General features: G+C 40.0%; 3 protein-coding genes across 3 annotated transcripts; 2 read left to right on the top strand and 1 right to left on the bottom strand.

The window, feature by feature from the left end:
* On the bottom strand, positions 1-3,265 carry fgg (fibrinogen gamma chain). The gene is made up of 9 exons (XM_026171496.1): positions 3,026-3,265; positions 2,894-2,941; positions 2,586-2,772; positions 2,380-2,464; positions 1,816-1,946; positions 1,408-1,541; positions 812-996; positions 369-646; positions 1-269 (listed from the first exon to the last, which is right to left on the bottom strand). The coding sequence occupies exons 1-9, from the start codon at positions 3,086-3,088 to the stop codon at positions 85-87; spliced, it is 1,296 nt and encodes a 431-aa protein (XP_026027281.1). The 5' UTR covers positions 3,089-3,265; the 3' UTR covers positions 1-84.
* A 6,184-nt stretch (positions 3,266-9,449) lies between these two features.
* lrata (lecithin retinol acyltransferase a) lies at positions 9,450-10,703 on the top strand. Its single transcript, XM_026169338.1, has 2 exons — positions 9,450-10,181; positions 10,288-10,703. Exons 1-2 carry the CDS (start codon positions 9,450-9,452, stop codon positions 10,438-10,440), a joined length of 885 nt encoding a protein of 294 aa, XP_026025123.1. The 3' UTR covers positions 10,441-10,703.
* Positions 10,704-11,530: 827 nt separating this feature from the next.
* Positions 11,531-13,546, top strand: LOC113023319 (lecithin retinol acyltransferase). The gene is made up of 2 exons (XM_026169337.1): positions 11,531-12,016; positions 12,807-13,546. Exons 1-2 carry the CDS (start codon positions 11,531-11,533, stop codon positions 12,960-12,962), a joined length of 642 nt encoding a protein of 213 aa, XP_026025122.1. The 3' UTR covers positions 12,963-13,546.
* Positions 13,547-14,243: the final 697 nt, after the last annotated feature.

Genomic DNA, 14,243 nt, shown 5'->3' with positions numbered 1-14,243 from the left:
TAAGTTTCTATGGAGGCATTTTATTTAGTCTAAGGAGTTTTCAGGGCTGTTAGTGAGAGCATAACAAAAACCTGGTCCCTTTTTTTAAGCATCTCCAAGTCCACCAAACTGTTTAACTCCAGCCTGCTGTCCTCCTGTTGTGATGCGGCTGAGGGGAATGAGTTTCATGGTGGTCTCTTTCAGGGAGTACCAGCGGTTGTGCCACGTGACCCAAATGATGCCATTGTCGAAGCCATATTCACCAGCATCCTTTTCAGTGTACCTGCCACCTGCATAAAGATAATGCAAACAGTTTAGACCTCACATTAATTAGTGCATTTGTCTCTGTTTATGCTAACTATGGCTGCTCTTAGCCAGGAGGGTTTTACCCTGGTAGTATTTTCCATTCAAATGTGCAGCATGACATCTGTTCATCCACCAGCCAGAGCCATCCTGCTGAGCACAGTTTCCGTCGTACTTGTCGTTGTCCTTGTCAAAGGTGCTGAACTGCATGCCATTGTGTGCTGTGTAGAACTTGTCGCTGGGGTCCTCTCCAAAGTCAAAACCATCAAATGCATCTCCTGCATCTCCACCAAAGTAGAAACCGTAGGTCATCCGGTACATGTCGATCTCTGGTCCCACTCTGAACATGTTATAGTCGGCATACCTGGAGAAATACGGCCACCGAGAATCGTGGATCTAAAGTTAGTTTTTGGTAACAATTGTTGAATCATCTCTTTTCTTCTTCTAAGCTAACATCGCTACTAGAGCGGTCATGTTTGCCTTGTCCACAAGTCCCTTTCTTACATAATCTGTTATCGTGTGTGTGTACCTTTTGTTGCCGTCCCAGTCGACAAGCTCTATCCTGAGCACAGTGGGGAAATTGGTGCTGGTAGTGAGCGCGTGAATCTTCTCGTTACCTAACCAGAACTCTGTGGTGTCATCTGGTGAGAGATAACCGAAGCCCTCCTTGTACTGGACCCAGTTCTTGTGGAAGTCCAGACTGCCATCACGTCTCTGTAGGCAGGAAGGCGTGATCAGATTCATCAGTTTATTGGGTGGTTTCTCCACTTACTTAACAAAACATTAATGATTTAATGCCTTCATGGCTTAATGAAAATTGTAGTGAATATTTAATTTTACATAAATTTAGAGATTAATTAAAATAGATCACAAACGTTTCATTTTATGATTTCTGTTATTAAATCACTGTCGTGATTTCTCAAGTCAAAGGGACGGTCCAAAGAAATGCTAATGACACCGAAGAGGACTTGTTTTTAAAGCCAAAGCCTCGATTTTTGGTTACTCTTAGGTTTCACGTGTACGTGACTTTTGTCTGACTCTTATTATTCATTTCCATCCCAAAATAAATACACAGGAATCACTTAATGTAAGATCAAGATACTTATGGCCTCAGATGATACGTACCCTTTGAATTACTGTGAAGCCACGTCCAAAGCTGTCAATCTCACAATAGACCAGGAACTGCTCCGTTGATTTTATTGGCTTCACATAGTAAAGACCGCTGGTGGTGGCGCCCTTGTTTGCAACGTCCTGGCAGTCTGATTAGAAAAACGCATTTTAAAAAATGAGCAGCCTATTATGAAACACAAAAACCTGAATATTTTCTAAGTTGGGTAAATAATTATGTAATCACATCCACTAGAAAAGGTCACAGGACATTACATCTAAGATAAATGTTTGCTCTGCTCTGAAGCAGCATATTGATTTAGCCTGTGACTAAACGCTGAAAGAGAACAAATGTTGTTTGGATGAGACAAGATTGAGAAACTTGTTGTGAAACGGACCTAGAGGTCTGTTTCTTCTTTTTTTTACCTGTTCCTGTGGTGGGTTGGATCCCAACTGTGTCTCTGCAGGGCTCATTGCATTTCTGCTGCAGCTGATTTGAGAGCTGTTTCAAGTCTGCCATTCTTCTGTCATTGGAGGAGATTACGTTCTGAAGTTCACTGGAAGGGAGGATTACAGTCTATGACATGTACCTTGGTTTTATACATAGATAAAAAGCTGAGATGAATCCTGAGTATGAACCCAAACTTATACAAAGATCTAATATAACGTATAAGATCAAAGATTTTTAGGGACATAGGGTGGGTAACAAATGTCTCCTGAGTGCATTGAACTGTGGGAATAGGTGGACACTGATGCTGCTATGTATCGAGATTCAGTTTCAAGCTTCCTTTAGAGTTTTGTGTTTTGCACATTGAGAACATGACAGAAGTTCATGTTTATTCAGCAACAACACATTATATTAACAAAAAGAATCATTTATATGTTGTTGATTTAAAAAAAATCAATCAACAGATGAGCATTGTAACCAAATGCAGTGGAGTAACTAACTGTTATAAGAGTATAAATTGAACTTTTGGTAAGGTAACTTACAATATTTGCCGTTCTTGAGCAGTTATGGTCTTCTGAAACCGAACAACATCATCCAGGATACTTGTTGACTTTTTGAAATGCACGTCTGAAATGGAAAAAATGAGCCGGTTTGACTGTATTCTCGATTTCGCATCAATATGCTGCTCAACCTGATCGCATCAATGTAAGTGTTAAGATGATTAGATGTCACAAAATAACTGCGTTACCCGGGTCAGAGCTCTTTTGATGTGCCACAGCTGTATCTTTCATGTAGGTAATTGTTTCTTCAGCCCCTCGAGTCAAATTGGCAATTGTTTCCAGTTCCCTTAGCAAGCTGTCCAAATCCCGGTCCACCGTTTCTGTATATGTTTGCATGTAATCAGCAACTCCACATGTGGTTGGACAGTATTTTCCCTAAACACAGATGGAGCATGTCAACAAAACAAACAAAACTCTTTACGATAGTGTGCTTTTATAGAAATATAATCCATCCCGAAAGAACATTTAAAGCTTTGACTTAAAGCTGCGCACTTACAAAGCCATCATTGAGCCTGCATTCTTGTATGTTGTCTCCTCGGATTTGCTGCACAAAAAAGGAACAATCAATACAATTTTTATGCTCAATAAAACTACATCAGCAAAAGTGCAACAGTGCTCAGTGACTTACTGCTGACGAGAAAGAGAAAAGTAATAAAAGTCCCCCTGCTGTTGTAAGAAGTGATGGAGCCATGTTTCTTTGGTTGCCAGTTGTGGTTTCGTCTCGTTGGAGAATGAAGAGCAGCTCGACTCTGTTGGTTATTTATCTGAACAAGGTCCTCAGTCCAGACTTTGATAAGGGGTTCATAGGTAAACAATCCCACTCACTTTGTTGTGAAAATCCTGTGACTCAAATGTCCAACAGCCATCATTGTCAGGAGCTGACGCGGTCTGAAACTCATAGCTGTGGTAAAGGACACTTGTATGAGATCGCCATGTACTGTACGTCTTTGTAAACTCTGGTGATGGTAAGGCTGTCAGCAAGTTTGAAGAAATCGTGACTCATCTTGCACTTTAAGACCTGACAGTATTATTGAATTTGGAAACCAGCGTAATTGAGCTCGTTCTAGCCAAGAGTTCAGATTGTAACATAGTTTATTTACCTTTCTTAATCTTTGCTTGATAAAACAAACAACAAGCAATCCTTGTAAAAAAATGCCATAATATGTTCCTGTGAACAAAAACTGGATTTTATATTTTAGACTGATTAAAAATGACAATTATTAACAACACAAAAGATAGTGTTAATAATAATAATAATAATAATAATAATAATGGATACTTTATTGATCCCCATGGGGAAATTACTTGTTTTTCTCTGCATTTGACCCATTCACTCAGTGAAGCAGTGGGCAGCCCACTAAGCAATAACCAAAATTACACATTAATAAATTATTCTGGCTTGCTTAATTTACACTTGCATGAATGAGACTTTTCTCCCTACAACAGTAATTTTATTTAATGATCACTTTGATTCTCAGTCAGCCGGTTAAAATTATTACTATTCTTTACTATCCTAACAAGGGTCCCCCAACCCTAGCAAAGTAGTTATCTGTGGTTTCTGACATGTGATGATATGGTCATGGTATAAATCAGGAAAGGCCTTCATCATAACTACAACGGGCAGCCTACTTGTAAAGCCTTTAAAACCTTTCTGTAGTGAATCCACCAAGCCTTATAATGTCGCTAAAATATGTTTACTAGATAAACTGTTTTACAATAACAGGGCAGGCTGTGATACTTTGAAACTTTTATTTTGAAAGTTGACTGCACGGGCATGTAAAACCAACCACTAGTGGCTGTGGAATCACAATAGACCCCACAAGACACATACTGTATACACAGGACACCAAACACACCACCAAACTGATGCAGTGAACTGACTTTTAAATGGTTATTTTTTGTTGTTGTTGAGCGAGAACAGACAACTCTAACACCATTTTCAGAACTATCTAAATCTTTGAAAATAAGCTACATAAGCAGCACTGAAGTGCACCGAAGTAAGCTTTGCCTTACTGAAGTTTCATGAAAACAAGTTTCTGTTACAAAGTGTCTGTGAACAAAATGCTGTTGGAAATAATCATAGTGGAATAATCCCTGTGGACTTTGCAGTCTGTATGTATGCAGGGGAACACTAACGATCCTCTTCCTTAATTCTGCAGGAAAAATCTACTTTTCTAGGAAAACAAAGCAGCTAAGTTACAGGCTTAATTTATAAGGAGCACATGTGCTGCTGCGTTATTGTTGTCTGAGCTGGAGTCAAACTGAAGCAAATACAGACCAACGTGAAAGAGCAAAGAAAAACCCCAAACTGTGGCGTGTGGTCAAAGAAAGCTCAGATATGATTAATGAGTAACTGCAGCACTCTTTGTCAGTGGCTAATTCCAATTTCATGGACACATCAGTGTAACTAACAACAGCTTTGTTGTGGATGAATCCATTTTAAAACATTTTTTAAAGTTGCTTTATTTTAGAGGGACATATAGTCCCATTCAGGCCATCTGAAGTAATCTCATCATCAATGAGCATTTAATCTGCATGCAGGGTGAGTGTTAGCAGATTACATTTTTTAGACAATACTGTGTTTCTGAGGGAATTTACATTTTTATTGCATTTATCAATAGTACTTAGTTGTTTAATACCCATAAGACAATACATGAACACATAGTCAGATTTACTCCACAGTGTCCGCAGACACTGCAATAACAGTAGTATAACAGCTAACTGAGTTAATGAACCCAGTGCATTTGAGCCCTGAGCCTTCTTGCTACATAAAAATACACATACTGATACATGTATACATCATGAGGAATTTTTTGCTAGCCTTTATACTACTCACCCTTGGGGTTCCCTGTTGACAAATCAATCAACAAATCAGCTAATATATGCCATCACACAATGCTCTGGGAACGTGACTGTAATCCCTGCTCATACACGTCAAATGATCAGGTCAATGGTCAATGGTAACTTTATTGTCCCTGATGGGAAATTGATTCGCAGTATGTCAAAACAAACAACAACCATACAACCAACACATCACGTACACTCATTAAAAAAATACTATGGGTATTAAATCACTTACATCAAGTGCTGTGGGGGCAGAGAAGCACCTAAAAACCTAAAACAAGCAGTTTCAAGGACCAGAGTTTAGAAACCAAACATTATTGGGGCGATTGTGGCTCAAAAGTTGGGAGTTCGCCTTGTAATCGGAAGGTTGCCGGTTCGAGCCCCGGCTTGGACAGTCTCCGTCGTTGTGTCCTTGGGCAAGACACTTCACCCGTTGCCTGCTGGTGGTGGTCAGAGGGCCCGGTGGCGCCAGTGTCCGGCAGCCTCGCCTCTGTCAGTGCGCCGCAGGGTGGCTGTGGCTACAATGTAGCTTGCCATCACCTGTGTGTGAATGCGTGGATGACAGGTTGTGTAAAGCGCTTTGGTGTCCTTAGGGACTAGAAAAGTGCTATACAAATACAGGCCATTTATATTGTAATGCAACTGCATAATGTTGTAGGAAATGACATACAACTAAATTAAATCAAAGTGTTCATATTTTTAATATGTTTTTTTCAATTTAAAGAGATGAAGGAGACACTAGTCTTAACAGCAGCTGACATTACGTCCAATCCGGATTTGGCTCCTTGAAGGATTGCTTCATCCCCGGGTCAAAGTTCAAACTCTCTTCTGTGCCTCGTTTTACTGAATAGTCTTGTGCCATTAAATTTTTTAAAAAACACAACTAAGTAAACAGATCCTTCCAAAGATGGTGTGTAGTTTTAAAAAGGTGTAGCTGCTGAAAATAGTTTTTTCTGTGGCCATCTCTGCAAGGTGCTGTGAGCAAACACACCTCTTGTTATTACAACAGAACAAACAGTAAAGATACATGTGACTTAATATAGCTTAATAATGGTTGATCTGTGGGCCCCATGTTGACATTAAATGATAAACCTTGACTACCTTTGTGTGACCAGGTTTTATTATGTGGAAAAAAAAACAAGCCCAGGATGGATATAAAGCCTCGCTGACCTGAGAATGAACTGCCAGGCCCATGAACCTAAACAGTGTTGAACTTTTGCTGAACTTTCTAGAGACACCAGATGGAAAGTGCCTCTTTCTTTCTCTAAGTGCCATGAAGACACAGGCACGCTCTCTAAACACCGGGTTCAGGATGTTTAGATGTGTTTTGGGCCATTGTCGATGTGTTCACATGCTCATGCCCGACTGACATTCTTACACTGTTCGCGCGTTATCAGGATGCAAAGCAACCAAAAAAGCAAGTTTTTAGTTTTCTTTACAAAGACTGTGCATACTCTGGAAATAGGTCACAAGAATATTATGCAGAATAAATGCAGTTTTCTTTAAAATGAAAACATCCACATTCCACATCTTAGGAAAATACGTCCTTATGTCAGTAATCAACTTAAGCACCAAAGCTGAAAAACAAAGTCAGCATAGTTCACAGGTCATCTGACCAGGAATTAAATTTAAAGAGCCTTGTTTGGATGCTTCAGCGGTCACAACTATAATTCTGGAGCTGTTTGACTGTGGCGTAAATCTCCCCAGGATGGAGGGCAAAGGTTTGCGGTTTGGCCACATTCGGGTTCAACCTGCGGTCACGTTAAGTCGCCTCAGCTGAAGGTGGTGTGATCTGCAGTAACACATGCGGGGACATTGACACTTTGTTGTCCACATATCACAAACTAATGAGTAAAAAGTACATTATCATCATCAGTAATTCTTCTAATATCAGGATGTAATGTAACAGATTTGTAGTCAGCTTAAGTCACACAGACTTTATTTGTTTCTGCTGGCGTGTTTTTGTGGAAATAAACTTTTTATGTTAATAATGCAACTACCTGTGTTTGTCTGCTGTATATGCACATTCATGTGTTAATAAGAAATACATCAGATCGAACCTTTGTGGAATGCATAACAATAACAATGTTCTGTGCACTGTTTGTGGCCCTCGCACTCATCAGATACAAAATCCTGAATAGCCTAACATTACTCATGATTTCCTTAAAACTGGACCACGAAGCAGTTTTTATGAAACATTACTTCATCTAGAGCATTTACTTGGCAAGCAAAAGGTCGCTGGTTCCAGCTGGAGACACAAATCCCTTTTGGGATTGTGTCAGAAAAAGCCTCTGGTGCAAATCTCTACAAAATCAAAAATTTGGAGTCACCCACTGTGGGGAGCAGCTGAAAGTGGCTTCTTCTTCATTATCATCCACAGGTGAATTCACAGCTGTGCGTGCTACTTGTTGCCCGTTGATGTTTTTTTCGACATTAGATGTCAGCTACACAGAGAAATAACCCCCAGCTAAGAGCCAAATATCTCGTTGTTTGCTACTGCTAACAACCATTGCTGCCGTGAGAGACTGATATCAGTTTTTCAACTGATTGCAACCCATTGCTTTTTACTTGGGTCCTTCATTCATCACAATTAGAGTTTTTAATGAACTCTCATTGTAAATATTGTTTTAGACACTGAATTATAAATCAGAGAATCACTTTACCTTTAGGTCTAGATGCAATACCTACACATTGTAGGTTTTCCCTTAAGCAGATATTGGCATTTTTAGACTTCATCTATCCAATAATACTAATAATAAAAGACAAACATGTCTTACTAATACTAATTTACGCTGAAATTAAAGTGATTAATCTTAATTAATCATAATCATAGCTTAAATTAGGACACCTCCAGCACAAATATTGATATGAGACTTTGATCCTCATCTTTGCTTATAATTTATGAGTGTAACTCAAGTTTTATAGTGAGCTGTATAGCTTATTGCTTTTTATGGTCATTAATCAAACACACACCTCATTAAACCGGCTTTCTCACAGACACAGTCAAATACCAGCAACGATTTATCCTTTTCTGAAAGGATTTTGCAGAATCGAGGTCAGCAGACAAATGTGCAACAAATGATCCAAAGACAAGCACAAAATGAAACAAGCTGTTGTGTTTCTCAAAGTATTTGTATCTGGGTTAAAGATAAGCGTGTAAGTGAAGCCTGAAGGATTAAGGTAATCTCATCATATGGTTCCTCTGGGAAAGTGTAGGCCATCCAACTTATTTTGGTAGACTGATCCTGGATTGATGATGGAAAAGGACGGATTGTGAGTCAACAAAATCCACGGCCCAGAAATGCCTGTTTGGGTGATAATCAGCTTAATTGTCCAATTTGAAAACACAAATAAAAAAACAGTTTGCATGACAATAATTAGCTTGACAGAAAAAAGCTCCAATGAGAACAAAGTTTTCATTTAACTTTATTTTTTTTAAATACTCTTTTTTAAATATATTATTCTAGTTGTTTTATGTACAGGTATCTAACACCATCGAACTCGGTTGGAGCAGTTGGAGCAAACTCAGTTGGAGCAAAGTGGTGAGCTGGTTAGAACCATCTCCTGACAGCAAGACACCCCTGGCTTTGAAACCCATGCAGATGTGGTTGAACCCACATCTGCATGGGTTCTTTCCACAGCTTCCTCCCACAGTTCAAATACATGGATATTAGGTTAACTGTTGATTTTAAATTGGCCACATGTATGTGACTGAATGATTTTGTTCATGCAAATGTTCTTTTTCTTAAGCTTGTGCTTTTAAAAACGTATTGATACTGAATATCCAGAAATCTGTCATTTACTAAGTAAATAAATAAAAAAAAAGGCTTTGCTGACATGATGCAAAATACAGAAAAACACAACTTAAAAAGAGATTTTCCTTTGTAGTTATAACTTTGCTTTTGTTTGTCTCCTCCACTTTTAAACACAATAAAGGCTGGAGCACAAGTGGCTATCAGAGCAGTACAGTTGTTATGAATAGAGTTTATAGAGTTTATACAGCCTCTGTGAAAGAGGACTTCCCTTAACTTACAGTGTATTCAAAAACTTTTGATGCATATCATGATGAGTTCATCTTGTTTAACATTTCAAATCTGCAGTCTGAACGCAGACGTACTCTGCCGTTCCTCGTTGAACTAATATTTCACACGAGTTCGTTTTGCGCTCAGTGAGACAGATTAAAGCGGTTTAGCGGAAAACAATTGCACATGTGTGCACCGCAGAAAACAACTAAAGGCAAGATGCTAAAGAGACGAACTACGAAGAATGCGCACGTGCGCAAAGTTACTCCTGGCCAATCGTGCCCTTGGGATTTTCTGGACGGTCTTTCTCCTCCTCGTGCGAGGAAGGATAAAAAGGCCATTCCACACACGCACTCTGGTGTACTTCCTCCGCATATGTTCACGATGCTGCAGCTGCTGACATTCTTGGTGGAGAAGGTCTCCCTTCTTTTCAAGTTCAAACTCTTTGAGTCCAGCTGGTTAGAAAGCCGGCAGCGGGAGCGCGCTGAGCGACGCACTCCATCGCCACCCCTTCGCAGGGGAGACGTGCTAGAGGTTCCCAGATCCCTCTTCACTCACTTCGGCATCTATTTAGGCGACAACAAAGTAGCCCACCTGATTCCAGACATCCTCCCCGTGCTCACGAGCAACGACAAGCTCATCAGCTCTGTCATCACAAACGAGAGGCTCATCCTCGGCTGCATATACAGGTGTGCCACGGTGCGCGTAGACACGCTGGAGGACTTCGCGTATGGCGCCAGCATCCTCGTGAACCATGCTGATAAGATGATGAAGACGCCACCTCTGCCCGACGACACCGTCGCCAAGAGAGCTGAAAAGCTCATAGGAGCCTTTCCGTACAGTTTACTGTGGAGTAACTGTGAACACTTCGTGACGTACTGCAGGTACGGAGCAGCAAGGAGCCGGCAAACAGAGCAGGTAAACATCCCGAATTGCCTGGGGCCATGTCTAAAGTATGCCGAGACTTTTAAGAAATGTTACAATGATAAATAACTTTTTTTTTCCTGTTTTCTTCCCTCCGCAGTTCTGTGAGGTCCTAAAATCAATCATCAGGGACCAGCGCACTGTTATCGTTTCCGGGCTGCTTGGAATTATCTCTGTTGTTTACTTTGGTATGGCACCTTTAACTACATTACCCACAATTCTGATTCCCTTCACTCTCTGGATGGCTGGTTAAAAGAGCTCAAGGCAAGAAGCCAATAAAGAAGATGAACTTTTACTTGGCAAAACCTCCCTGAACACTGAACTCCAGCTTCATGCTTTGTCACAGTTCTCTGATTTCACTGGCCAACAGTGTTTGATGTATTATGTTGTTACTGCATCATTAGTTTCTTATTTTACTCTCAAAATGTGGGGACTAAACTGATTTCTTTATTAGAAGAATACAGTGAGTTATTTTTGCTAACATTGGACTAAATCAATAATAATGTTGTATGTAAATAAAGGTTATGAATATGACAGTTGTTTAATAAACAATGCATTTTTACATGTTTGCCTCGTGTGAATCTGACTCTTCTTACATCGCCACATGAATGCCAGTGGAAGAAGAAGCCTGCATCACCCATGCTAATGGCAGATAACTGGTCATAGGGTCAGCTGTGGAACAGGCTGCGTGAGAAAGCCTCCAAAACAATAGTTGACAAACAGATAGAGAGCAAGTGATGGATTATCGCAAACCTTTATACTTTTATATCAAGAAAGAGTCAAACCCATCACAGGACTACATTTGGCTTTAAGGGTATTTGACATGAAATTATAAGAACCTATCTCAGCTGAGAGTCGGGGTACATCCTACACAGGCTGCCAATCTGCTGCTGGACAACCAGCAACCACTCACACCCAGACCTACGATAAATACAGATCACAGATATCTATCTAATATATTTCTCTCAATATTCAACAAATCACTGAATAATAATGAGACTGGTTTGAACACTTGGAGGCCGATCTAGTCTGCAACAAAGAAACTAACAAAAGGTGCTTCTTTGGGTGTAATGGCTCAATAACTGTGACCTTTAAATTGGAATTGAACTTGTTGCCCAATTAGCCTTCCTGATGGGGGCGCTTCACCTTAATACCCCACAAATAGGCCTGAATTTCAAAATCCAACCACACAGAAAAGGGATTAAAGAAAGCTCCTTTGTTTTCCTGTGAAATTCACACTAAAACATTGAGCAACATTTAATCCTCCTCGGCAGACTCGGCCCTCCCATTTCTGTTATAAATAAAACGGTCAGGTGTCAGCCTGTGTGCTGCACACTGCCATCATGTTTCTCTACCAACTGCTCAGCTTTTTCTTTGTAGTTTCTAAAAAGGAAGAGAAGCCCAAATATGATTTATCTCTGTACAAGCGCGGCGACTTGCTTGAGGTACCCAGGACATTATTCACACATTTCGGGATTTACCTGGGGGACGATCGTGTGGCTCATCTCATTCCGGACATCCTGCCTGCGATCACCAAAAACAAATCTGCGATTGCAAAGATGGTAACAAATAACCGCCTTATCCTGGGGGCCATCACCAAAGAAGCAAGCGTCAGAGTGGACTCTGTGGCAGATTTTGCTTATGGCTCCGAGATCCTGATCAACCACGTGGATAAAGTGTGCGCACAGCCTCCCTTAGATGGAGACGAGGTGGCTCGGAGGGCAGAGAAACTCCTGGGCTCAGTCACCTACAGCCTGCTGTGGTACAACTGTGAACACTACGTCATGTACTGCAGATATGGAATGGCCATCAGCTACCAGACATACCAGGTAAACTCCACACAGAAAGGCCTCCCAGCAGCAAGACTAAAGGATGAAGTTCACTTTTTTCCAAGTCTGACTTCAAACAAGACTAAATAGGTTGTTTGTCACTGCGTTTAAACCTCGTGTCTATTCTTGTTGTAGAAACATAATTTTTGAATACCTTGCCACACACAGAATAAATGCATTTAAGGAAGTTAGACTGCTACAAAATATTTGTTTGATTGAATTTTGCAAAGTTTTTTTTTTTAATAAAAAACCTATAGAAGACAGTAGATTTTGCTATTCACTTTATTTTGAAAACCATATTAGAAAGAAATCTACTGGTATCTATTGCAGACGGGAAATATAATTAAAGCAGCCAGGACCATATATATTGTACCAGACATTTTATATATAAATTTTTTACATAGGTGTTATTTTAGAAAGGAAAAACATTAATTTAGACTTTTCCTCAAATAGGGTGGACTTTTTATAATTACCTCACTAAACAGTGTGTAAAAATGGTTTATTAGTACTTTTTAGGGATTTATATTGAAACAAAGACTTGCTTTTTAAAGGTTATGTTTATTTATTTATTTATTTATTTTGGGGGGGGGGGGGGGGGTTAAGTTTTCCTGCATTTGTTATTTTGAACTTAACTATTTCCTGAGGCGAGCAGTTCCATCTAGTGTTACTTTGTGTCCACATTGTTGTCATTAAGACTTTCCCTTTTCAGAACAAGCATCTTCTACTTTTCTAAATTTATCTCACACACTTTGTCATTTATCACAGCCTAATGTTGACATTTTCCCCCCAGTTCTGCACTACGATACGGAAGATCGTGTTCAGCAGACTGAGCGCCCTTTTGACTGCACTGTGTGGCGTGTGCACTGCGCTGTATGTAGGCTGCGTGACGCCGCTGATGTTTGTACTCATCCTGCTCGTCTCATTCACCATCTGGATGGCTGCCTAATGACCCCTGGAGAGACCGACCTGAGAGAAAGGACTCTGGCCCTGTTTTTGCTGTGTTACTGAAAACACTGGAAACAAGGTTTCTAGGTTGTTGTTTCAACTTCTTATATATGGCTGTTTTAATTTCTTTCTTTTTTCTTGTAGTTTTCTGAACTGTTAAGTAAGCTGTGATATTACTGTAGTTTAGCAGGTTTATTTAGCACAAATGTATTATGACTCAGGTGCAAAACTTTAAAGACTTTGAATAAAGCTCAAAGACATTTAAATAAAATAATGACTGAGATATATGATAGAGTACAGGGATGAGCTGTGCAGTAAGTGTGATAGATGGGTTCAAGGTGGGGGTGGAATTACATCAGGGATCAGCTCTGAGCCCGTTCTTGGTTGCAGTGGTGATGGACAGGTTAGCGGATGAGGTCAGGCATGTCTTCAGATGACATTGTGATCTTCAGTGAGGGAGTACCTGAAAGGATGGAGTTGTGCTCTGAAGAGGAATGAAAGTTCAAGATGTTAAGATTTTAATTGGGAATGAAGATTATATATCAGAGGGACAGCTCAGGTTTCACAGTGAGAGAGGAAAAGTTGAGATGGTTTGGACATGTGATTATGATGGACATCCCCCCCCCCAAGCAGCAGGAAAAGAGAAAGGAAAAAGAGGAGGTTCGTGCATGTATTGAAGCAGGACACGCAGCAGGTTGATGTGACAGAAAAGACCGCTAAGGATCGGGTGAGATGGTGGCAGGTGATCTACTGTGGTGACGCCTAAAGGGAGAAAGATGATGAAGAAGAAGACGAATACAATATATGTCAGTGTGATGGTGTATGCAAATTGTATTGTGATAAGACTCACAGAAATGACACAACTTGTTACTTTTGTATGTTGTAGAATAAATTACTGTTTGTACCATGTGGACAAAAGCGCAATAAATTCCTTCTATTGTAATTCGTTTTTGTTATTCTGTTAAACAATTTGAATTTCCCTTCATGTTGCATTACTTTTATGGCTCATAGGTCATATCATTACATTATTATCTGCTGCTATTTCAATCGTTTTTGACAACGCCTTGTCTGGGAAAAATAGGCGGAGACAACAATGCTCAGAATTAAATGTTTTTGCTGCTTACTGCAGAGACTGTTGTTAATCTTCTCCCATTTCAACAGTAACAAGGAAAGTGATATATGCAGTACAATGTTGTGAAATCATCTTAATAAATTCTCTGTAAATATTCAGTATATGGCTATGCAAACACACAGTTCAACTTAGACTTAGACTTCGAGCTTT

Source organism: Astatotilapia calliptera, chromosome 6, assembly GCF_900246225.1.
Source record: "Astatotilapia calliptera chromosome 6, fAstCal1.2, whole genome shotgun sequence".
Lineage (NCBI taxonomy): Eukaryota > Metazoa > Chordata > Actinopteri > Cichliformes > Cichlidae > Astatotilapia > Astatotilapia calliptera.
Note: the sequence above shows the minus strand (reverse complement) of the source record. Positions and strands in the feature narration are given on the sequence as shown.